Source organism: Ailuropoda melanoleuca, chromosome 4 (genome assembly GCF_002007445.2).
Source record: "Ailuropoda melanoleuca isolate Jingjing chromosome 4, ASM200744v2, whole genome shotgun sequence".
NCBI lineage: Eukaryota > Metazoa > Chordata > Mammalia > Carnivora > Ursidae > Ailuropoda > Ailuropoda melanoleuca.
Genome location: NC_048221.1, coordinates 21479494 through 21506538, shown reverse-complemented (window position 1 = coordinate 21506538; position 27045 = coordinate 21479494). Strand labels below are relative to the sequence as shown.

The window sequence follows — 27045 nt, the reverse complement described above, 5'->3', positions numbered from 1 at the left end:
CAGCTCTGAATATCAGAGTTTTGTTTTGTTTCAGAAGGAAAACGTTTTGATGGTATCAACACTGCTCCATGCCACCCCGCACCTCTACCCACGTGCTCTCGTCTTATAATGCCAGGGCAACGCACACCACGCCCCTCCACCTCTGGGACCTGGGAGAGCGGTCTCGTCCAGGAGGAGGATGCTTGGGTCTGGGATGCATACATCTGCTGAAATATTAAAATGAAACTCCAAGAAAAGAATGCCTGCTGGACTTGGATTAAAAAAGAACCCCACATACCATGAACACACTGGTCTTTGTATGCTGAGCTGCCCGGCTATACCAATATTTGATCTCTGTAAGCAATTTTACCAGCATGCAAAAGAATAGCTTACAGAAGAAAACATAAACATAAAAAGACTGGCATAACGTTGACAGGAGTGTCTTAGGAGCAATCAGCAGTATGTTTCTCAGAAAAAGTCAAATTATTGACTTCATAAACATTCCTTTCCTTGCAAAAGTGACAGCAAGTGTTAAAACCACCAATCAAATAGGGAACACGGGAAAATTATGGCTTTAATTTTGACCATTAAGTTACCAGCAGCTTTACGAAGAGCTGGGTCTGTGGATGGAAGTGCTGTAATGAATTCTCTTCCGCCAGGACTTGGGATCCACAGACTCAACAACCCGCCCGACACAACACAGACACCCACAGCTACCTCTCCCCCTCCCCTAACCGCACATCAACACACTAGAGCGCGGCGGAGGGAAGGCTGCCTGCCCGTGGAGCAGCTGCTCGGTACAGAGCTCTCCATCAGCAACACGGGTGCCTCCCGGTCCTCAGAGGTCGTTGCTGTGCATTATAAAAAAGGAACTCGGTCAGGAACAGAGGATAGCCACAGCTGACAAGTGAGAGAGCGCTCCTGAATCCGTGGCTAGTGCCTGGCTGCTGTCCACTGCTGTTGCCAGGGAAACAGACGTCAGCTTGATGGAAACAAGGATCAGCGAAAACTTTCACTTACCTCGCTTCCACTGATCCCGACAGCCATTTCTATGGCAACAGTAGCTGCGAGCCAGCGGCAGAGAGGTTACCGCTCCCTTGCTAAGGTCAGGTGTGGCTAGCAGCCTGTGCCCTTAGGGTACTGTGGTACCAGCAGCACCAGGATCCGGCTGCCAGCTACCCCCAACAGCCTTTTAACTCTGCAACGAGAAAGTTCAGTGTTGAAAAGTATATATAAATGTTTAGCTTGGTTCTTCATTAGAAAAAGGAAATGGAGCATTCTTCTGTGTAAAGCTGAAGGGGGGCTCAATTCCTGTTCTACACAAGCCAAACCAGGGGAAGGCACTAAAGGGCCCATGGCTCTTTCCCTCGACCTTCAACCCCACTCACAACATGACTTCCAAATGCAAGAACAGAGACCTCCAACTGTGTGGACAAACCTCTCACATATTAGCCTACTCCAACCAGAGACAAACCCAGCTCAACGTGAGAGTTACTTTGCTGCTAGGGATCATGAAAGGTGTCTTTGTCTGGAATTCTTGTAGCACGGTCATCACTAATTACACATAGAAAAATACCTTTTTTTTTTTTTTTGAGTCATAAGACCTTCCAAGAACCCTGTACCCTCTTTTTCGTTTTTAGACTAGATCTCGATGTGGCTCCTTCGTCTGCTGGTCAGGATACAGAATTAAGTCATGAATCAGTACAACTTCATTCCGTAATACAGCGGCACCCAGTCACACGGGCAGCCTGATTATCCCACCGCCTAACAACGCCCCTTCCGGGGCTGTAAGCCATTCAACTACTCTTCTAAGACTCAGGTATGCCAGAGGAGTATGTATAGGAAGAAACTCTGGTGTTCATTTTCAATCAGCAGATGCTGGTAAAGTTCTGAATGAGAGCAGAATCTAATCCCAGTCATGAATAATTCATAAGAATGCCTCTTCCCAGAGGTTACGTCTCCACTTAGAAAACATTCGCAAGTGATACAACTACCAGCTACGTTTTGCCTACTGAGCCAATATTCAAGGAGAAGAAATCAGAGGCCATCTCTGACCTACCGTGGCTCAGAATGGTGGGAATTTAAATGGACCAGGGGGCAAACGATGAGGCCCCAAACCAGATCCTGCTCTGTAAAATCCCGAAATCACACAGTCCAGAGTCCCACTGCTACCACCACCCCTCCTTCCCTCCCCATTCCCTCCATGCCTACAGCTGCACAGTAAAACAGCCATGCCTGAGTCTTTGTGAGGCTCTGGGATTCGATGCAACTAGAATGGGGTATGGGAAGACCCCAAAGGTGAAACTCAGAATGATCCACTGGTTTAAAAATGGCCCTTGCTTTTCTATAATGCTTCACCACACCCATGTCCCCTCAAAACTTCTGAAGTTAAGATAAACAGGCCTCTAGTAATATAAAATCAGATTAATGATTTAAAAAGATACCTGTGATCTGATAAACTGGAACTTACTAGGACACAAAGAACACAATTTAGAGATGAAGGACTTTGAACTTAGAGACATGGGCTGGGTTTACCTTCAGTCTTAGGCTGTAAAACCTGTTTTACAAAGAACACTTATCTTCTAACATATGAAGCCTACTTAAGAAAGTGTTTCAAATATTTTCCCTAAGATGTTAGCAAAAACCAAAGCTTTGAATTCATAGGCGAGTTATAAATGATTTTAATCTAGTCTTTAAAGCAGGCCCAGGAGGTGGTTTATGTAATATCATCCTTCAGTAATCACTGGCTTATTTCATTACATATACACGTGGATATGCAATAAAACATTTAAAAATATTATATAACTTTCCACTAATGTAGGCTAATCTTGGCCAATTATTATAAGTTTAAAAGGACTGAGTTGATTAGATTTTTTTCTTGCATCAAATCACGTTTTATATTCTCTCACTCAAGCCACCACAATGACAAAGGGCCAACACGCTCTAGCTCCCTGAGTCCTCACACAGCTCACACGGATGGTCTTATTAGCTCCACTGCACAGACCAAGAAAGTGAGGCTTGAACAGGATCAAGTTTTGGCTATCCAACTCTAAAGCTGGTGAGATTAACCACAATGCTACAGAAATGCCTTTCCCTTATGTTGTGCAAAAAAAAAGAAAAAAGAAAAAGCAATCACTGTCAGAGAGAACATGAGTCACAACGATTTAGAGTTGCAAGATATTTTGTGGCCTCCCCTCGGGGGGCAGAGAGTACAGTATTAATGTGTACACAAAGCTCATTTCTCTCCGCCGCCTCCTGGGAAATCCAGACAATGGTACACTTTAATTTGCAAAGAGTCCCTGTGTCTGTCCCCACCTCACCCAGAGAGGGGACAGGGAGGAGGTCCACAGATTTAGGATGAAGTTGCATTCACTGAGTAAAATCCTTTACTTCTACATTCATTAGCTGATATAAATCCAGCCACCGAATGGGGAAGGCCACACAATGGGACCATCGTCCTTGAGGGACCAGGAGACCGAAGCTCAGGGCTACGGAGTGAAGTCCCGGAGCCGGTGTGTGACACCGGCAGGACCAGAACCCAGGCATTCGCATCTACCAGTCTCTTCTTGGGGGTCTGAACCACACCTTGGGGGCCTTTCCACAGGTATGCCTGGCATCAGGTGGGTCCTGCAGGTAAAGAAATGAGCCCACTGCCCAGGTCCATCATTTTCCCCCCTGGGAATCTGGCAGTGGCTCTAGAGAAACCAGCACTGAGACACCAATGAGTTCTCTTATTCTGTCTATTTACTGGCAAAAACCTCAAAAGGGACAAGAAGTTAAATGAACAATTTAAAGGTAAAAAAAAAAAAATCACCAAGCTTCAAACAAAACACACACACACACACACACACACACACACACCCCAAAATCCCCAGCATGAGAAGAGACCTATCTGTCTGACTTATAGATGTAAATGAGACATTCCTTCCAATCCCTGGTCATAACAGGACCATCTCCTCAATGACAACGTGGAATTGCAGCACGAGCTACAGACCTTCTCGGCTCCCCCTCCCCAGAGATCGAGTGTTTATCCGTGCTCACGCTTGGTCACACAGGGCTTGCACTGCATAAACTTCATACTCACCTTGAGAAAAGCATCTGTTGTAAAACCAAAGATTTTCCCAAAGCATCAGTCTTAGGATACTTTACACATAGTACCAACACCAAATCAAGTCGGCAGATTAAAATCAGTTCACGATACAATAGGATGCCATGGCCACACACGCAAAAAAGAAAAAAGGCCAAGGAGCAGGAATAAGTATTTCCAAGGGGTTAACAGACTGAAAGACACACAAGCGTCACTTCACGATTCTTCATCAGAAGGCTATGGCACGGTCTTGAAGCTTCTAAAATGGGAGGCTCTTAATTCAGTGCTTTAAGGATTCTGTGCATGCGTACTGGGCTGGTGGGCCCTAAGGGGCCACGCAGCACAAATTGTGTCCCTTTTAACATCTACCTCCCTTCAGTGTTCCTAAAAAAATTGTGAAGACTCTAAGACTAAAGCAAATTTTTAAAAATTTAACAAGAAAATGCACACAAATGACTCCTTTTGATTTTTTTGTTGCTTTGGGGGCCAGGCAAGGGGGAGGAGTGGGGTAGGGGAGCAGGGAACTGTCCAGGGAGGGGGGAGCAAGCTCCTCATCGGTTTTTCCCTGTAGACGCCGTATCGCCTTTCAAGATCCAGCTCTCAGACATGCAGCCTTCACAGCCCTGTGGTCTACACCTCTGGTCCAGCTCTGCCACTCTGGTCCAGCTCTGCCACCCTGCCCCGCTTCACGACAGTCTCCCCACCAGGCAATGAAAGCCTGAGCCCAATGCCTCCGTCTGGGTCTTAGACAGAGCGGCACCTCCAGTCTCTGGCCTGGAGCCGGGCGTGCCATTGCCTTCTCCCTCTGAAGGGATCTAGTTTTGTTCCGATACCCAAATTTTGTAAATTACTCATTATTTTCCCTGAAGTATATCCCAGTAAACCGGTGGTCCCATGAGGGTGTCACTTGGGAGCCGACATTTAGTGCCCCCCATTCTGCCAAGGAGCCCCTCCTCCCACCTTTTCCTTTCCCCCTGTCTCGAGCTATTTCATCCTGCCAGGGCGACGGCTCCTGCTCTGGGAAGCTTGGAGATAAGGCATGTCACTGGCACTGTTAAAATTAGCAGTTTCCATGGCCTCAGTCAGTTTGGTTGAACTTAGGAGACGTGGGGCGCCGAGGAATGCACAACAGAATTGCTGTTAACCTCGTGCAGGCCATTCCTGAGGCAAAACCGACACTAGGCTGTTTCTGCAGGGATAAATTCCACCCTTCCCAGCCCAACACTCACCTACGGCCACAGAGATTCAGCAGGAGAAAGCACTTTTCTAGTGTTAAGACTTTCGCACAGGGGCTTAGAGAGCCAGTCCTCTGTAGATGGAGGTTCTGGTGGGAGTGGGGCATGCTCTCACACCCTCGATACGACCCCACTCCCCTCACTGGGGGCACGGGCGCCGGGGCCATCTCTAGAGAGGGGCTTCTGCCACAGCTGTGCGTCCGTGGTGTAAAACAGACCACATTCGGTCAAGGAGAACCCCAAATACGTTATCCCCTGAAAACAGGCAGGGCAGTTTAGATGGTGGACAAGGAGCTGTGCTCTCTGCTCTGGAAAAGGCAGTGTTTGGACAAATGCATACAGGGCTCCTTGCTGACTCAGCATTCCCCCCACCCCACCCCGAGACACAAACTTGGAAAGGGGAAGACAAAGCAGGGGAGGATTCGCTCACATGGAATCAAGTGTCCCACCAGTTTCCTGAGGAAGTGTGAGCGCGGTGGGTGACAAAGGTCCTCTGGGGAGATGGGCACCCCTGGCCCCCAGGGGGGGCCCTTGACCTCCTGGGACAGCTTCTGGGAGGGCCCAGACAGCCCCTTCTTCCTTCTCAGGGTGCTCCTCTTTCTGGTTGTCTGTGGGCGGGGAGGATACAGAACCACCCCAGGGGCTTGGGACGGCGTCTCCAAATGTGGGCAAGGCAGAGCCCAGAAACACCGGGATCTCCTTCCCAAGCCAGCCTCCACTCTCCATGGAGAATCCTCTCTACGGAGGGTCATCCAAGGAGTAGAGGCAGCCAAAGGACAGTTCAAAAATGGTGACTGAGCGAGCCAGACCATAAGGCCATAGGAAGTGTGTATACAAAAGCTGCTCATTACTCCGCATTAGAGATTGCACAAGTGAAGACCGGTCACGAACCAGAGGGACAGTTCTCAGTGACAGTAGCAGGCAACCAAGCAAGTAAATGACTTGAAGGACGTAAGATTTCGGAATTGTTCAGTACTCACGGTGCTAATCTAGGTTTATTTCTCCTTCTCAATAAAATCTAAAGTGCCCTGGAAATATTCATGATACGCCGTGGGTAACTCAAAAAGGCCAGGTTATATACGAATGGGAACAAAGCCACAAAAGACAAAGGCCCTCTCCTGGGGGACGCCAAGGCTGGGACTCCGCTCACTCACTTGCAATCCGCTTCTGCACAGGGGCATGCTAACGCACCTGGCTTCGGGGACACGCTTTCATGAGATTAATAATGTGTGGCAAGCATCAGAAACACAGCATCTCACAGACAAGTTACAGGCAGAGAGAATCACAATTCAATCCAAAAGCAACACACAGAAGGGATGTCAGAGTCCACACGCATGCAGAGAAGCCGCAGGGAGCAGCTGGGGGACACGCAGAGCTGCCCCACAAGAGGCAGCAGCAGAATGTGCAACACAGATCTGACTGCTTACCCACTAAGGACACCAAGAACCAGGTTAAGGACGAAAAATGAGCCAAGGATGATCAGACTAACAAAATACACCCATGGCCATTCCCATCCTATCGCATCATTTACCTGTAAAATGTAAGGAAATCAGTTATCAGTTATCCATTTACTAAAGAGCGGAGCCCCAGGAGCAGCTGCCAGACCACTTAGGGCTTTGGGTGAAGACTACTGCTCTGAGGACAGGCACCCCCACCTAGGACCTTTCATCTTTGGTCTTCAGGTAAGTTCTGCTGGTGAAATCTACAAACCTGGCCTACCAAAAGTCGGCCAGGACCAACTCATTTAGCTCCTATTTTGTACTAATTAATCTGCATATTTGGATCCAGACCAATAAAGCAATTATAAATGTATCTCATTTTAGGCCAGACAGCAAGGCAAGCAATGGAATCTATTTAAATCCCAAGCAACAACGCTGATTAATTTCTGGTCAATAACCATTCCATAGCTTTCTTTCATAAAGGCTGGTGAAGTTCCGGGAAGCATCTTGATTTGGGAAGCCTCAGTAGGAGAGAAAGCCTCTCGGAGGTTTGGCACCCACCCGGCTGCCCCCATCTAGCAAAACCTGTGTGGTCTTGGCAACTGTCCTTAGAACTCTGCTTTCAAGATGAAAGAGGTGTAGCTTACCCGCTCAATACACCAAGTACAAGATTTAGTACGAAAAATGACCCAAAGATGACGAGACTGACAAAATACACCCAGGGCAATTCAAATCCCATAGCATCATTCATCTGCAAGAAATAAGATGGTCTCATAGGAGTGGGTTAATAAGAGAATCTAGTAAAGAGAGAGGGTCACATTAGAGATAGCATTCTATACATTTTATTAAACATTTACTTAGATTTGAATCAGAGACAACAGTAGCCAAGGCACATTCACTACACATTCCCAACACACACACACACACACACACACACACACACACACACGCATGCCCATGAAGAGTCATCATAGCTTTGGGGGCAAATAATAGCAGACTTTGACACAGGCAGGGAAATTAAACTTTGACACAGGCTCTTTCTTACTGGAAACAGTCTTGGATCATGGACGATCAGAACAGATCTTGGTAGATCTATTCTAAGCTAGTGCTTAGCTGGAAAGTACTTCCTACTCTACCCAAGTCGTTAGAACTTTCTGCTTTTAAAATTTGTGATGGTGGAAAAGTCTTACTTAGACAAACCTGCAACATCTGACTCAATAAATTCTTTTCCTTTAAAAGAAAACCCTAAAAATAATAAATTTCTATTGGAAGCCAACCCATCCAAAGAAACCGAACCCACCTAAAATCTAGATTATCTGCTATCAGTGAGTGCAAACACAGTTCAATGAACACAAAGAGGAAAGTGTTCAGAAGTCAACTAGCTACACGCATTCAAGGGTGCTTGGGGAATGAGATTTTTGCCAACTGCACCCAAGGAAGGACCCAGAAAAAAGAAAGAAGCACTCATCCCCCACACCTACCTTTGACCTAGATGACCCACCCTGAGAGAGCTGGCTCCAGCTGTGAGCTGACTTGAACTAGGTGAAAGAGGGCTGGTCCAGAGGAACCCTGTGCCACTACTTCTGGAACAATCTCAAGCAAGCACAGTCAGACCTGGCCTCCGTGGCAGACCCTCACAGGGGAGGTTTGATCATGAACAGCTCTCATGTGGGAGTAAATAGGTGCTTCAAGGTTCATGGCTGGAGATGGAACTTTCCAGCAACACAGGTCCATGTTAAATTAGGCAAACACTTCTCCCGTGAAGGAGGTGTTAAGGGCCAGTCCAGGGACAGAATGAATGACTGCTGGCCTGACTTTGTTGGAACACCCAGAATTTTGGCCAACAGAACTATACGTGGTCTGTGAGAGTTCTTGCCTCGTGGGTGCAAGCCCCTTTGGCCTTGAAACATGTGATTTCTTCCACATTATCTGGCTCCTGAGTTTAGCTTTGCAGAATGAAGTGCATGCATTTCACTATGTTTGCCTCATGCAGAAGCCAAACAGGAAAAGAGAACATTTAAAAAAAAAAAAAAAAGACCTAACATCTGTTGCTGAAATCTAGGGAGAGGGCATTAAATCCCTTATGAAACACCTGTTTGGCCACATGAAAATTGATGTGCTTAATAGAACTCATATCAGTCTGCACATCTCACATTGGCAATTAGAGTAATGAATGAACCAGGGCCATGGCTGCAATTGTTGATCTAATTAAGCTGGATAAACTAATTTCAGCAGGAAGGCAGAGGCTAATTCTTCCAAAGCAATGACACCACTAAACTTATTTAAAACCCATGTGTGGAGAAGAAGCAGGCTGCCCGGTGTAGTGGCCAGAGCCCAGCCTGGAGTCTGGACCTTCCATGGAGACCTCTCTGGGCTTGTCTCCCCTGCATGGGAGCAGTGCAGGTGACAGAGGAGAGCGTGCTCGTGGGGTGAGGAAGGGATGGGCAAAGTCTGGGACTCCCATCAGGACACCTCACTCTCGTACAGCCTGGCACTAGATGACCCACCCTGGGAGAGCTGGCTCCAGCTGTGAGCTGACCGGGATGAGGAGAAAGAGGGCTGGTCAGTGGCCAGGCCAACTGCTTTACCAATCCTCATTCAGATCTCAGAATGCTGTTCCAGGGAATGTTTTAGGAACAGCAGTTTGCTCCACTTGGGAGGGCACTTTTTTTTTTTTTAAATTAAAGAAGCTTTTAACTTCTTCGGAGTAGGTGTTAGACAGATTCACATTTATTTGGATCAAAAATATCAACTGGAATGACAGTTGGGGGCTGGAGGGAAGGCCACAGAAGACGGCCTCTAACTCTCCAGAAAGTGGGAGAAGAGAAACAAAACTTAAGCTCTAGGGACCAGTCTTTGACCAAAACTAAATTTTCTCAACCCAAGTCTCTGCTCAGAGGTAAGTATTTCTCAGACCTTACCATATACACAGGACAAGTTCTGACTTGGGAACTGGCAAGTATACCCAAATGACAATAAAGACTTCTGCTGGGGATTTTGTCTGCGTGGTCTTTATCAGCAAGGAAAAAAATCAGCATGAGCTGAAGGATTTCAATTTAGAGTCATTCTTAAAAATTCATATCAAAGTCATCATGTGGGGTCACCTGGTACCTAGAAAATAATATTCTATTTAGTTTATGTTTTTCCCCTCATTTCAAAGGCTGAGATGCACCTTCTTGACCTCCATTTAAAGACCAACCTCAGGCTTTTTGTTTTTTTCTAACTGGTGAAAACACTGCTGGGAACGTGGTATAGTGGTCATGGCTCCCCTGAGCAAGGAATAAGGCAAAGGCACAGAAACGCACACCCTCAGCTAACGAGAGAGGAATTTCCCAGGTGTCTTGAATGACGTGGATGGTCAGTGTGACCATGAGAACTTCCCGCTGGAGTCTGGCAGCAAGCACCTCCATAGTGGTGTGCACTGAGGAAAGAGCTTGGCTCTAAGGCAAGAGGTCATAAATGATTTACATATGAACAGCTCTTTCCTGAAACCAACACTATTTTAATTTCCTATCTTTCAAAAAAATTTCCTCTGAGTTGAAGAATTGGACGTGTAGTCTAACTGTGCATCTTGCAGACTAGAAGCGAAAGCCCAGAGAGTTGTGGTGACCCACCCAAGGTCATGCAGCCAGCCCCATCCAGCCCTCAGGCTCTTCTCTTGCCCTACACCCTGCTGCCTCCGTAGACAATATGGGTGGGTCAGATGGCAGTGTAATTATGCTTATGGAACTTACTTTATAAAAGAGCTCTAGTAGGACTTTCTTCCCCCCCGCCCCCAGAAATCGTTAATCCAACTTCCACATGTCCAAATAGTTCTAAGTATGTCTTCCTGCGTATTAGACCCACCTGCACTTTTCTCAAGACCCAGCCAGCCTACCGCCAGAAATTCTTGAGAATCAGGCATCAACAAGCTTGAGAACACTGAGCGGATATAAGCTTGACAAGATGCAAAGTAATCCCTGGTGAAGACTTTGCCCACCATATACAAACGCCTAAAGGATTGAGAAACTTGCTTGCAATCAATATCTATAATCTAATCTCCTTAGTTATCTCTCAAGATGTTCCCTTTACACCCTAGTTGTACACAAAAATTGATATTTAAACATGGCCTTTCTACACTGATGTAGAATGGTACGTGGGATTGTGGTACAATGGAATTGTACCGGAAGGAGTAAGAGTAACTAGTATTTGGCAAGCACCTGTTCTGTGCCAGGCACTGCACTGGTCAAGGATGGTGCATTCTGGAGCACGACTGCGTATCTTCCACCTGGCCATGGCCCAATAAATATTAAGAAGGTTTGGTGTCTTGGCTCTTTTCTATCTCTCTGATGAGTTAATAAATGTAATCGATAAGTAATTAAAAACAACCTGATGTGTTTCAGAGGATAAGATCTTAGTGAACTGTATGGGAGATTACTTAGCTGCCTTCTAGTGTTCTAGAATGATTCACAAACCTCTGACAGTAGAGAATGCCAGTGAAAGAGTGCTGGGTTCCAGTCTACAACAGGGGTCACCAAACTATGACCTGTGGGCCAAACCCAGCCCACAGCCTGCCTTGGCACAGCCCTTGAACTAAAAATAGCTTTTTCATTTTTAAATAATTGGGGGGGAATCAAAAGACTCTTTCATGACACATGAATGTTCTACAAAACTCAAAGTTCAGGGTCCAGAAATAAAATTTTAATGGAACAGAGCCACATCCATTTGTTTATGTGTTGTCTATGGCTGCTTCTGAGTGCCATGGGCAGACAGAAGGAAGAACTGTGTCTTTGTTACAGAGATATTATGGTCTGCAAGGCCAAATATATTTACGATCTGGCCCCTGGTAGTCTATAGACCCCTGTTCTAGATCAAGAACCACAATCACTAGCTGTAGGACCCTAGGGATGTTCAGTGATCTCTCTATACACCACTGTTCGACCTTCAAAATTCCAGACCCTCTAAGAAGGGGATATAGACTGGGATAATGTTGATAAATTACTTGAGTTCCTCCATCAGAATAAAGATGCCCTGTAATTCACAGAGAATATAATTATTATATTGTCAAATTATTAACTCTGTGATTGTCATATTAACAATAGAGATAATAATTATACAATCCTAGGTGATACTTAAAGGTTCCAAGGAAAGCAATGGAAACTTTTGTTTCTGGGTGCATGGAGTTTTCTCTCCTTTAATCACATACTCAGAGTTCTCACTTGCTTGACAACAGGAAAATTGTCATGAGAGAATCCATGTGCAAAATGTAACATAAGTATAAAATTGTGTATTAGTCAAGGCATGTTGGGTCAGCAGTGGACAATTCACTCTGACAACAGAGAGACCAGAGAGCTGAGAGGAGCCAGATTTTTTTAAAATCAAAATGTTGTTTCTGCTCCGTTTGGTGGGGGGCCAGGGATCAAAGTTTGGGCTATTTGGATGAATCTTTTCTATGTATCAGAAACTTTAAGGCAAGAGTGGGATTGAGACCTCAACTAATCTAACTAGGATTTGCGACTTCGAAGACAATACTGACAATGAACCCTTTATCTAATTTGAAGGTCCCCTTGTCATGGCCATAATCTTGGCTCATCCAATATAATTTCCCTCCTTCTTCCTCTTCATGAAAGGCATTGTCTGATGGATATAAATAACAGACATGCATACCCACACAGACACAGACACGTGTACGCGCACACACACACACACACACACTCTCTCTCTCTCTCTCTCTCTCTCTTTCCTAGGACGATAAGACAAAGGAAGGGAAGAGAGAGAAACAAGATACAACATGTTGGTGATGCTCAAAACTTTTTACCAAACTAGACTCACGCTTTGGGGGAGAAAATAAAAACATACCTTCTTGGCCTAACACTGACTATATGAGGACTTCTACAATCCTGTAAGCATGGTGTTCACTGGCGACGGGAAGCAAAAACCTATTTATAACCATCATGTGTCAGGTTCTCTGAAGTTATAAAGGACTATGGAACCCTGTAAAGAGTCTAAAATTTAGATACTTCCAGAAGCTACTTCTCAGTTTGTAGGCCTTCTAACTAAAGACTGCCCATTCAAGAAGTACTTTATTACTAACTGCCTTTTAACAAATCATTATTGGAATCCTGACTAATCCCATTTGAACTTGGATTTCGGCTCAAAATCTGCCTGTCAGCTGTTTTCCCCAGCAATCTGTGCCATGGAAATTAATTTCTAAACTTTTATGAGCTTTTTCAAATTCTACCAAATATATAAGCAAACAAACATACTCAGCTCTGGAAAATTGTTGTTAAAATACTACTGTCCTTCATTTATAGCAAACCCTTCTGGCTCTTTCGGGAACAAGAAGAACCAGGCCTTAGCCATAGAAAGGGCGTCTGTTTTACAGCAGGTTGGATGGGTCCACCCGGCCTGGAAGTTTGATGGGCCTTTCCCACCCTCTCTGCCAGACTTCTAGAGCTCCAAAGGGAAAGGAAGAGAGAGGTGGGGGCTTGTGCTTGGCTGATTTATGGGAATGCTGAAGATGCAAAAGGGAAAGAGTATAATAAGGGAAAAATCCATTTTGGCCTGAAGGTTGTACCAAGTTCATGGAAAGCATAAAAGGGATCCAATTTATATTCCCTATCTTCTGTCTGGGATCTGGTAGAGCAACCTACCTTTATGTTAAAAACAAAAACAAAAAAAACCCCAAGCTCATGGAAGTCCAGGAGCCTCTTAACCTGGAAAATAACCCCTGGCTCTCTAAGAGTTTAATTCAGAGCGGCCCTGACTTTGGGAGTTCCTCTAAAGCAAGGACTCGTGGGCACACTGAGCAGCAAGTCCGCAGACAGCACTGGGGAGGCAGGCAGCCAACATTACACAGTGGCTTTCTGGAACAGAAACGAGGGCCCTGAGGAAGGAGGAGGGGGAGTCTCACTGAGTGAGGAGGGGCTCTGCTTCCCTTCCCAAGAACTGACTGCAAGGGTTTTTTTTTTTTCCAGCTAACTCTTCAACAGCTCTAGCGAACGAAACACTCTTATCCAAAGAAAGAACACGCCACACACTCGGTCCTCCAGCAGCTCACCCAGTAGAGCACGTCTGTCCAGCCCTCCATGGTGATGCACTGAAACACGGTGAGCATGGCAAAGGCAAAGTTATCGAAGTTGGTGATGCCTCCGTTTGGGCCAACCCAGCCACTCCTGCACTCCGTGCCGTTGGCGGCACACTGGCGTCCATTCCCTGAGAACGCACACGGCGCTGGGTCCTCTTCAGCTAGGATATCTGCAAACAGAGCACAGCGGCGTCACCCTCCAGACACGAACAGCAGGAAGCCCAAAGCTGGCCGAAGCGAGTGCCCTTCCAGAGCCTGGACCACCTGCTTCTCGGCTATGCTGGCGGACCCCCACCTGACCCTCGAGGCCCACTTCGGAGACGCCCTCCTCCGTGTCATCTGCTGTGTCTGTACTCAGAATCCGTGGCTCTCTCCCCTGCCCTGACTCGACAGCACCTTTCTTAAGCGTGTAGGGAACAATGATGGTGTTTCCCCTCGTGTTCTTGTATTGGGGGTATCTCATCTTTTTTGCCAGGATGCATTACATAGGAAATCAGGATAAAAAAGGAGGTTAAATCCTCATTTATTCTGAACATAATTCATGCTAAGAACTGGCTGGTTCTTACTGGTTTTACTGGTATATTTGGCTTCCACCCTCCACCATGTTGTTTTAGATTTTCCCCAAACCACAGAAGTTATTTTGGGAACAATTAATTTTTTTAAAAGTTAGGTTAGCTACTGTTTTCATTACTCACCTGTGTCAGCAAAAAAACATGTTTTGTGCATTTTTCCAATAAAAAGTTCCAATCCTATAATAGCATAGATTATGATTACAAATAATACCAAAAGGGCTATGTGAAGGAGGGGAACCATGGCTTTTATAATGGAATTCAGGACAACTTGTAAACCTAGGAGAGACAAAAATAAGTTTGTGAGCCAGGGAGGAACTTCAAAGATATATACATATATGTATACACAAATATATGTATACATATATACATGTGACATAGTAATAAAACACAAAGGGATATTTAACATTAAATTAACATTAAACCTGGATGTGAGATAAGTTAAAAAGGAACCTAAAAGGCCATCTAATCCAATTGCCTCACTTGACAGATGGAAAAACTAAGGCCCAGAGAGAGGACTGACTGCCCAATGTCGAAGTCAGTGATTCATTCATGCATTCGTTCACCCATTCAACAAAATTCTTTCAACAGCGATCATGTGGCAAGCGTAAAGTTTAGTGCTTTGGGGAATATAAAGATGTATTACTAAAGTGCCTTCTCTCAAAGAGGGTATGTTCTAGAAGGAGACATCAGAATTAAACACAAATTACCCTAGGGCAGCACACAGACACTATGGAGTAATATCAAACAATTAAAATTAAAGAGGGATGGATGAAAGACATCGCTTCTGAGTGGGGATAAGACAAAGGACTGGGCAGCAGCCTCCTCTCGCCAGGGCCTAAATGTGGAAGAGGATGGATTTGCACAAGTGGGCCTGAGAGAGGGGCCAGCCCGGCCAGAGGGAAGAGCACCAGAAGCCGGAGGTGAGCCAGGCAACGCGGGCCGGGCACCAGTGAGTCTTGGTTGGTGGTCACACGGTGGAAAGCAGCTCAGGAAAGCAAAGCAGACTGCAGCAATGGAGCTCTGGGTATTAAATGTGGATCACAGGGCCGGACTTGAGTCCACTGGTAAAAGGCAGCCTCTTTAGAAAGACAGACATGGCAGCAGGAGGCGAGGCCGGCAGAGAGGTGGTTAGGGAGTGCTGGGCTCTCCAGGCAGGACCGCTTGAGGATCAGGATGAATCCAGCAAATGAGTCTGAGGGAGGAGAAGGCACCCATGGAGGCAGGGTCTTGAGGTAAACCTCCCCCCTCTCCATGCCTAACCCAAAATAAGCATGTCAAAAGGAGTCTCCCCCTGCAACAAGGGAGGGAGGAGAGGGGCAAGAGCTGCTTTGCACTAGAAAGTCTGATCATGGGCCTGGCATTAAAAGGGAAGTGTTGTGCAGCTGGGACGAGGACTTGAGAGACAAAGGTAAGGCATGGACACCTGGAAGCTCTCTGCACAGAGCAACACTCAGAGCCACAGGGCAGAATGGGAGTGAGATCACAGAAGAGGGTAGGTGAGGCAACACTGAGATAAGGAGCAGGTGGGCAGAAGCAGCAGACTGAGGGTCAGCAAGAAACCAGAACCTACACTGCGGCCAGGCTTCCAGACTCCCCGGTTTAGCATCTGTGTTCTCCTCCCACCCCGTGAACACACCTGCTGCTCTGCACCAGTCATGCTTTCCCCATTCTTCCCTCTCCACCCCTTCCCCTCCCCGCCGTCTCTCCTCCTTCACACTGCTCCTTTACAATGTCTCCTTCACTTTCCCGATACATACTCAAAGAATGAGTGTAAGAAGCCAGGACACTAAAGTAAGACAAGTCAGGACACACTGACCAAAGAGAAGAATATTCATCAGCAACAGTAACAAGAGTTGACCGAGATCATAAATACACGGAAGAGGAGAAGGATGAGATGGGGAGGGAAAACCGAGAAGAGGATTTCAGACTCAGGAAGAGCCTGTCTTTCCAAGACCCTCATTACAACCTCAATCCTAGGTATTACCTTCAGCTATTTCAATGTTCAAATGGTTTTAGGAAAAAAATGATTAATAAGAGGACTTCTAACATTTTCACCTTTTATCAAGAATTGGAAAGAAGTAACTGCTCTAATGTACTCAGACAGGGGTTTGTTTTTTCATTTGGGCATTGTTTGTTTGTTTGTTTTAAAACACGGATGGGCCATTCAAAATCATCATCTGGCAGTTAGCTCTTCTAAATTCTATGGTAGTGAGCCGTGAGTTTCGTGAGCACGTTTGTTCGCTGGAACTACTGTACTTCAGATTGGCCAAATTTATGAGATAATGAAGTTTATCTTAACGTGACTGTGTAGATTTTCCTGACATTAGGCTCCTTTGTACATAAGCAGCGTGTACGGCAGAGCTGGTGGGACTCCAGTTCAGGAGACGGTGGGGTGGAATGGAAAGAACACGAGGCCAGGAACTGGGACAGCGTGCGTCTGTTCCCATTCAGCCGCCGACTGGCTGTGAGAATCTGTGAGTTGCTGCCCCTCCACAGCCCTTGGCTTCCTCGTCTAAAAGAGGACGCCCATGGACCAGAAGATCTGTAGGGTTCTTTCCCATTTGCTGGTCCAGGACTCTGATAAATATTTATCATCTGAGTATGGGTGGTTAAGAACTCCACAAATGTCTGAAGCACTCTCTTTTACAATACATATTTACCTCCCAACGAATGAATACATATTCACAGGCACACACAAAATCGTGCCTTATAGAACAGTCTGAATTCTCTATAGAGGGCACAAGACAATTCTGAGACAAGTATAAATAGTCACACCTTCCCCGGCATTTTTAACCATTTCAGGGTTCTTAAGAAATCACTAGGCCCCAGTTGACAACCAGCACGGAAAACATCATGACCCAGAGCCCCCGACCCATCTCCCAGTTGGGGCTAACGTGAGACTTGGGTGTTCTCCACTAAGGTAATTAAATGGAGGCTGAAAAGTCCTCAACAAGACTCAGGTCCCCATTTCTCCTTGTTGACCTCTGGGAGAGCGTGATGGAGAGCTCCGTCATGTTACAAGGGAGAAAAGGAAGAAATCTAGTTTAAAACTGGTTCCCAAGAGCACCTGGGAATACTAGACTAGTCATTTAGTGAAAACCTCATTAAACAAGGAAGCCAAAACAATGATCTGTGAGTTTGGGGAGTTTCACCAGCCAGACTGGCATGCGTGAAGCCACAGCACCCGCTTGTCCGTACAACACATGTGGCGAACAGGCTGTCCTGTCATTTGCTCGTTGGGGGAAACAAGGCTGTCGTGGTTACTTTGAGATTAGATTAAGCTATAACAACTAAATCTGAAAGAACGTGCTTGCTCATTGAACTTCTCATTTCATCATGTTACACATAACAGAACCAGTCATTTCCAAGGTATTTCTATTTTTCTCAATTGCTTCCAGACAGCTCTGTGGTTTTGACTTGGGCTGATCTTTTTCAATGAAAATAAATGAACCATCTGGAAAAACAAGTACACATAAAACACCACTTCCTACATTTTAAAATGTTAAATCTGGAAATCTTTTTTTTTTTTTCCAGAGAATTTTTGGTGTGTCCCAAGTGCCAACAGGTTTAATAAAATTTCATGAAGAACTTCTGGAGAGGCAAACATGATCTGTGCTCTTTTGATGGCTTTATGAGTCGTGAAAAACAGGCACACCCTATCGTCACGTATCCTTCCTCCAGCTAGAGCAGGCGGCTGCCGCCATACCCTGGAGAGGTGCTAGGACTTCTACCGTCAAGTCCCCACCAGGGGTGTCCCATTAGGGACAGAGCTCAGTGAAGCACACTCCATGCTCCTTAGAAGAGCAGAAGCAGCCCAGAGCTGCTGGCCAGAGCACAGCCAGAGCATCTGTCCCAGCTCAGGTGGCACTCCACCTGGCCCAGACGTCTGGAGCAAAAAGCAAACTAGGGCCTGGCACAGAGAGGTATCACAGCCTAGTGGAGGAAAAGAGCATCTCTCACCATGGAGGGCGAGGTCTGTGCTCCAGACCTTGTGCTGCGGGGGCTCTCCCGGCATCATCTCGTTCGGTCCTCCAAACCACCAGCAAGCAGGTCCTACCCTACCCTCCATACAGGGAGGACCCAGAAGCACCCATCTCTTCCCCCAGAGCTGGATATATGCACAACTCCTGATAGTGGAGAGCTGAGCAGACTTTTCAGGAGTCCAGCCCCGTTGCTGCTCACTTGAAGAAAGCCAGTCGGCGGGGAGCCCTCCAACACCCTCCTCGTTTGCATAAGCCACCACTCTCAGAGGGGCAGGCCTGGGAGTGAGAGGAGGTGGTGGCAGTGAGGTGTCCAAGAAGGAAAACCAGCCCGGAATCAGGAGGCCTGACCTCAAGGCCTCGTGTCACCACTCGCTCGGTGTCTCTGTAAGACAAGGTTCTACAAAATCAGGAAGACAACAATCACTACCGGCCCTTCCTCGGGGCCGTCACAGGGGTCCAAAGTGACCACGCAAGCAAAAGCGTGTTGTGAACCGTGAAGGCCCCTGTGGTCGTCTGCGGAGCCCCTGGCTGGCACACCGCACTCACCCGGCAGCGCTCGGCTCCAGAATCCTGAGCCCCACCCAGAAGGAAAACTAAGTCAACAAACTCCTGGCTTTAGGAAACAAGACGTGCTTACTGGGCACTCCTGACACTAGTCGAAGTGGTCGTAACACCCGAAAGGCGCGGAGGGCTTTGACATCGAAGCCTCCTGACTTGCCACTGGAGTGGTTACCACCTTCTGTTTCTTTGGTTAATTGTTCCAGAATTACACTAAACAATCTGAAAAAAAGAAGGAAGAAATGTTAGAGTCCGTCACCCAGGGAAGCAACACGGGAGGAGAATAGTAGTTAATTCTGCACAAGGGCTAATTCTGTGGGGCGGCTGCCTTCATGAAGGGGAAGCAGGGCAAAGGCAAGAATCAGGCTGTGCATCCCAAAAGCCACCCCTACCTGTGACATGAGTGGGGACAAGGATTGAGCTCGGCTGTTTTCCTGCCAACAGAGCATCCCTGAGAAAGTCCGGTCCCATGGAAGAGGGGACTCACCAGGGATCCAAGGACGACAGGTGGACTGGCCGGAACAGAAGTCGTGAGGACAACCAACATGGCGGCTACCTTCCATGCACATTCACTATGTGCCAAGCACTTTACATACATTACTCAGTCCTCACAAAGTGTTATGCAGTAGGGATTCTTATCATCTTACACGTGAGGCAACACACTTGATGAGAGCAAGTAACTTGCCCAAGGTCACACTATTAGCGTAGAACTAACGTATGAATCCAGGTATGTTGGCCCCCCTCCCAGGATCCAGGTCCCACGAGGGCAGGGACTTTAAGTCTGTGTTGTTCATTTGTTCCTTTAGTCTGTTCAAGCCTAGTGCCTGGAACAGTTCTCAACACAGAAGGTGCTCAAGAAATATCTGAGGAGTAAATCAATGGGTGAATGAATATTGATCTCAAAGTCCCAAATTTTAATCAACATGTTACACCATTTCTGGTACAGCCCCTGACACAAACACATACACACACACCCCTCCACCCGCATAGGGATGTTCAAGGAATGATGTAAATCACAGATGCTGAGGAGTTGCGCAAAGGCCAAAAGCAGTAACCCAAGGTAAGGGATTAATATAGTCATTTTCTCTTTTGAAATGTGCATAATATTGTATCTGGCAGCCATGACACATTTTTTCCTACTCTCCAAAGGTTTTTCGGATAAAGCTATTTTCAGACAATCTGCTCACTTGACAGTTACTTTTGCTCTTTCAAATAAACATTTATTCTTTGGAATTATTGCTTGTTTTTCAGCATAGATATAAATTTGCCCATTTCAAATAGAATCAACTCCGGCCAATCAGATTGTGGGGATGACTGGCCCAGCAACAAAGGAAAGGTTTCCAAAGTTTAATTAGGAGCTGAAGGAGAAACTCTGCCCCCACTGGCATGCCTCTGGACTGCCAAGACACGAAGTCCATAAAACACAGGGTGGTCTGATTACAGTCCTGATCAGGCATAGTCCTGTCGTTCTGGGGCACTTCAAGACCAACCATTTGTTTTAACAACACTACAGCAATTAGCAGTCAACCTGGGCGGGGGGCAGAGGGGGGCGGCGCCAGCAGGGAGTAAATCAAGCCTCTACTTTTTCAAACCTTCAGATGGTGGGCTCTCTCTAGTTATGGCTGGGGAAATAGATCAAATTTATGATCGGTTTCTCTCATTAGAATAGTGTTTTTTTTAATTACTCTAAACCCCTGCAGCAAGTCTCAAGTTAAAAGTCCCCCTCCAAAACAAGTTCATAGCTTCACAAGAACAAAGAACAAGGAAGAAAGAAAACCTCAAACTCTTCTGAAATTGTGGCAGCCACAGGAATTTGCATCCCAAAGGGTTAGGAAAATAATTTATGCAGGTGGTGACTGAAGATCACTTTCAAGTGTCTAGGTTTTACAGTGCGTACTCCATGGTCCTTTTACCCCTTGTTCTTCAGCAGTGCCCTTGAAAACAGGTGAATGTTGTCTCTCTCCCATTACAGAGGAACCTGAGCCAGATAGCCAGGGGTGGAAGGGGCTGGGGCTGGCTTCCATTCCTAAGAGTTAGGAGGCTTTAGGAAAGTTCCTCTCCTCCCCTGGGCCTCAGATTCCCCCCTCTGTAAAAGGAGAAAACTGGATTAAATGATCCAGAGCCCTGACCTTCCCAGTCTAATATTCTGTGATTCTACTCCCTTCACCACTCACAACACCTTCCCTGCCCCTGACCAAAAAAAAAAAAAAAAAAAAAAACCNAAAAAAAGTACCACACGCCTGGAGAGTTCAGGACAGAAAGAGGGAGTATTTGATCCAGAATATTATAAAATTTACCCCAATGCAGGAGAAAAAGGCAAGCAGCTACCTAAACTGACTCAAGTTAGAAGCACCAGTATGAGTGCCCCATGCTCTTCTTCACAAAAGCTGAAGTGATGAGGCTGAAATATATGTTGACTGAAGCATTCGGGGGATGGAATAAACTTTTCTGTACAGGCAACACCATCAGCTCTGGTAGACACATTGAGCCCTTTTGTGGTCACACTATTACGGTTAATATTTTAGAAGTATCAATTACTTCCCTCATGTCTCTGTTACTGGGAATCTTGACAAAAGCAATAGGTCACAGTTGGCTTGGAATGGAAAATCCATTGGATTGGGATGCAGCCTGCAGTTGGAAACTTTAGTGAGTAGAAATTTGATTCACAGGAAGACCTAATAACTTTTCTTTTTTTAACTTTTCTTCTGCTCTTTGACTGTAATTCAATGCATATTTTGGATAAAAAAAATAATCTGATATTCTCAAGTTCTTCATATTTCATGAGAAAGACCAATGAGTCCATTCCTATTTAAGTTTCCCAGATGATTTTTTTTACTTTTTAAGTCAACTTTATTACAGCTCAACTTATAAATGATAAAATACATCTACTTAAAGTATACAACGAGAGGAGTCTTAACAAATGCAGAAGTCCAAGTGCAGACACCACAGTCAAGATCTAGAACATTTCCACCATCCCCAACAGTTCTTTAATGGCTCTGTGCAATTATCTCCCTCTCAGCTCAGCCTTTGCTATCCACTGATTGGCTGTCTATCACTTTGGGTTGTTTTTTCCCTTTTCTAGAATGTTTTACAAATGAAATCATGCAACAAATGTTCTCTTGACTTCTTTTGCTCACCATGTTTTTGAGACTTATCCAAGTTACTACATTTATCCACAGTTCATTTCTTTTTATTGTTGGGATATTCCATTGTATGACTATACCACAATGAATCCATCCATTCACCTATTAGGAGATATCTGGGTTGTTTCCAGTTTTTCATCCATTATGAATAAAGTCTCTGTGAGCATGTGTTTTCATTTACCTTGGGTAAGTACCTAACAGTAGAGCTGGTAATATGGTTGTGTGGTTAGTGTATGATTAACATTGTTAAAGGCTGGCAAACTTTTCCAAAGTGACTACACCATTTTCCATTTCTACAAGCAGTGTATGAGAGTTCCAGTTGCTCTGTATCTTGGCTAAGATTTGGCATTGTCAGTCTTTTTATATTTAGTAAAGCTAGTGGGTATGTATTGTGTCATTGCGGTTTTAATTTGCAGTTCTCTAATTACTAATGATGTTGAACAACTTTTCAGGTGCCTATTAACCATTTACATACTTTCTTTTGTGAAGATCTGTTCAAATCTTCTGCCCATTTATATATTGGGTTGTCTTCTTACTAATACATTATAAGAATTCTTTATATATTCTGAATGCAAGTCCTTTGTCATGTAACTGTATTGTGAATATTTTTTCCTAACCTATGCTTTAATTTTTAATTTTCTTCACACTATCTTTTGAAGAAAAATCTTAAATTTTGGTAAGCTCCAAAATTTTAATTATTTCTCTTATAGCTAGTACTTTTGGGCCCTAAAAAAATCTCTGTTTGCCTCAAGGTGATAAAAATCTTCCTCTGGACATTATATATAGTTTTAGCTTTCACATATAGCTCTATGATCCATTTTAAGGTAATATTTATATATGTATGTTATGAGGTAAGAATAAAGATTTTCTTTTTTTTCATATGGGTAAATAGTTGTTACAGTACCACTGACTACAATTTAATACAATTTATAATTCAAGCCACTGAATTATCAAGGCACCTTTGTCTAAAATCAATTGATCACATACAGATAGGTCTATTTCTAGAATCCTTAATTCTGTTCCATTGATCTTCATGTCTACTTCTTCTGCCGACATCATACAGTAGTCTTGACTACCATAACTTTATAGTAAGCCTTAAGATCAGGTTCCAGCTTTGTTCTTAAATATTCTTTGGCTAGCTGAAAGCCTCTCTAATTTCCATATAAGTTTTAGAATAAATTGTCAATCTCTACAACAATCTTGCTGGGATTTAGATTAGGATTCAATCTATAGCTCGGTTTGAGAAGAATTGATATCCTAACAATAACTGAGCTGTCCAATCCATGAATATGGTACATCATTCCATTTATTTAGGTATTCTTTAATTGCTCTCAAAGTTCAGTCATTTGTAGTATGCCATTTATCCCTAAATATTTCATGCTTTTTGATGCTGTAGTAAATAATGTCTTAAATTCACGTTTTAATACTGACCTTCTATCCGGAAACATTGCTAAATTCATTCAGAATACATAATTTTGTATGATTTTAATACTGTTAAATTCACCAAACTTCTTTTATGGCCCACGATATTTCTTGGTCAATGTTCCATGTGCATGTGAAAAGAATGTGCTTTCTGGTCTTGAGTGTTATAAAAATGCCAATTAAGTCAAGTTAGGTGGTATTGTTCAAATCTCCCTATACATTTAATGATTTTCTAACTAGATGTTCTATCACCACTCAGGAGAGAAGTATTAAAATGTACAAGCACAATAATAGATTTGTCCATTCCTCCTTTCAATTCTTTCCTGTTTTATTTGGTGTATTTTGAAGCTGTTATTAGGCACATATATGATTATTACATCTTCTTGATGAAAGAATTCTTTCATCACTATAAAATGTCTCTATCCTTGATAATATTCCTTGTTCTGAAGTCTACTTTTTTTGGACTAATATTGCCACTCTAACTTTCTTTTGATTAGTTTTCACATGGTATATATTTTTTCTGGCTTTTTACTTTCAAATTCTTTGTGTCTTTATAAGTTAGGTTTCTTGTAGATGCTATAGAGGTGGGTCTGGGTTTTTTATGTATAAAATCTGATAAACTCCAGATTCTAATAAAGATTTAGCTGGGCTTAAATCTGCTGTCTTGCTATTTGTTTTCTGTTTGCCCTGTCCATTGTTCCTTTTTTCTTCATCCCTTTTTTGAATTAATTGAGCTTTTTTAAAACTTCTATTTAATCTCCAACACAGGCTTATTAACTATACCTCTTTATTTTTCTAGTGGCTCCTCTAGGGCAAATGTCAGCAAAAATCTTCTGTGGAGTGTCAGATAGTAACTATTTTAGGACTTGCAGGCCACAGGGTCGCTGTCACAACTATTCAACTTTGCTATCCTAACACCAAATAGCCACAAACATGAGTGAGTGTGACTGTCTTCTGATAAAACAATCTTCCAAAGCAGGCAGGAAAATACTTTGTCAATGTGAAAAATTTAAAAAGGCAATAAACCATACCTGGCCTATGGGCTGAACTTTGCAGGCCTGTGCTCTAGGACTTACAACATGCATCTCTAACTTATTATAGTCTATTTTCAAATAACATTTTATCACATTTACCACCAACTGTACAAGCTCTTTTCAATAGTATATAGCTATTTCCCTCTTCCTGTCCTTTGTGCGATTATTGTCACATATTTTACTTTCATAGAAGCTACAAACTCCACAATACGTTGTTACTACTTGTGATTTAAATAATCAATTAAAGAGATTTTAAAGTGAGGAAAAAGTGTTTTTATATTTACCCATGCATTTACCCTTTCTGGAATTCTTCGTTTCTTTTTTACTTCATTTTCCTTCAGTGTGAAGAAAGTCCTTTAATATTTGTTGAGATACAGGTTTACAGGTGGTGAATTCTCAGCTTCGGTTTGTCCGAAAAAGTCTGTTTTTACTTCGATTGTGAAAGCCATCTTCCCTGAATAAGAATTCTGGGTTGACATTTTCCCCTGCACTTTAAAGATACCTCTCTACTGTCTTCTGGCTTCTATAGTGCTGACGAGAAATCTAGGGATGTCTTTTTCTTTGATTACTTTTTCAGATTTTCTCTTTATCCTTGGTTTTGAGCAATTTCGTTATGATTATGGTGTACTTAGAGGTAGTTTTCTTCATGTTTACTTGGCTTGAACTTTGTTGAGCTTCTTAAATTTGTGAGCTTACATTTCTCATCACATTTAGAAAATTTGGAGTCATTTCTTCAAATATTGTTTCTGGCTCCCCTCTATCTCCTCTCTTCTGGGACCCCAAATATATGTACGTTAGACCACTTGATATTACCCTGCAGGTCAGGGAGGTGGTGTTCAATTTTTCCCCATCATTATTCTTTGTGTTATTGCTAGGTCTTCAAGTTGATTTTTTTTTTTCTGTCGTGTCTAATTTGCTATTAAGCCAATCCAGGAAAATTTTTCAACTCTCCAAGTCCCATGTGGTTCTTTCTTATATTGTCCCATCTTTTCTTTTGCGGGCATGTGTTCCTTTATGTCCATAAACATATTCATAACAGCTATTTTTAAAGTCTTGTAAAGCAATTATCTACTAATTCCATTATCTCTCATTTCTAGGTCTGTCTCTATGGATGGAATTTCCTCCTGGTTATGGGTCATATGTCTTAATTAAAGGCTTAATTAATTAATTAATTAATTAAATCCTTAATAGGATTTGACTGGATGCTGCACACTTGTTAAGTGTCTGGATTTTGTTGTCTTCCTTTAAAGAGTGTTGAGTTTTGTTTTGGCAGGCAGTTTGTTTTGCACATCAGTTTGCTCCTTTTCAGGCTTCTTTTCAAACATTATTAGCAAGGAAATTCAGGTGATCCCTACTCTCTAGCAGGGGTTGGCAAAACTGTTCCGTAAGGGGCCAGATAGTAAATAGTTTAGGCTTTGTGGACCTAAACTACTCAACTCAACTATATAAACAAATGCATGTGACAATGTTACAATAAAACTTTATTTACAAAAATTTGTGGCAGGCTGAATTTGGACCATTGGCCATAGTTTGCCAACCCTTACCCTAGAGTTAGTTTAGCCCTACTACTAATGCCCCTTCTGGGGTCTCTACTGAGAGTCCAGGGTGTTTATTGAGGCCTTTCCATTCTGGTTGGTCATAACTTGAACATCTCTCGGACTTATGTGAATTGTAGTTTTTATTCAGCTAACAGTCTCCGGCTTCTTTTTTTTTTTTTTCCTAGTAGTATTATTTGACTGGCCTCATGGATTCTCACCCCCTGTAAGTATAGATTATTCTTCAGGCAAAGCTCAAGAGGACCCCAAGACATATTTATGGGGCTCTTGCTCTGAAAAGCCCCCTTCCCTCCCATCCCATGCCTGTCAAATTTCAGCCCCATTGGCCTTCCTGGACTCTTCTCTCTGTCTTCTGAATGCAATGAGACCACCACCCTCTGTTTGGTTCCCTGTCTTTGTGCTCTACTGTAGTCTGAAAAATGTCTCAAGGTAGAAAGCTGAGGAGATTGTAGGGTAAGGACAAAAACAAATGGCGCTAAGCATCTCCATCCTATAGCTGAACAGAAAGTCCAGGCTCAGGAGAGGCACAGCAAGAGTAATCCAGAACAGAGACCTGCAAGGCTCCTGGTTGCCACTCCTTATTAGATTTTGGCAAATACAGGAAAGCATGGTACATACCTGCTACCAGTTCATTTTAGCCACGCTTCCTTTGCAGTAATACCTTAGATGCCATGTCCTATGGTGGTTTTTGCAAAAGCTGACTTTTTTCCCTTACATCTAATTATCCCACTGGGCCACCATTTTGGATCCCATTTGAATTTCCTAGGCTTTAAAGAGCAGACTTAAAATTTATCCCACTCTCTTAACATCCAGCTATACTGGTCTCCCACGAAAAGCCGAAGGATTCACGATTTTAAAAAAAAAGTAGCCTATAAGAAAAATTACATCGCTCAACTTCAAAAGGCAGTTGACCAACGTTATGGAGATGAACACAGAGAGGTCATTTAACAATCTCTCTCTGTAGGACCACA

At 44.0% G+C, this 27045-nt stretch overlaps 1 protein-coding gene across 1 annotated transcript in view; it reads right to left on the bottom strand.

Annotated features, from left to right (window-relative positions):
* Positions 1-27045, bottom strand: part of CACNA1D (calcium voltage-gated channel subunit alpha1 D) — a 322101-nt gene that overhangs the window by 145519 nt on the left and 149537 nt on the right. The window contains 4 exon segments of the mRNA XM_034658480.1: positions 6729-6832; positions 13780-13976; positions 14502-14654; positions 18999-19141. Coding sequence (XP_034514371.1) covers positions 6729-6832; positions 13780-13976; positions 14502-14654; positions 18999-19141 — 597 coding nt within the window.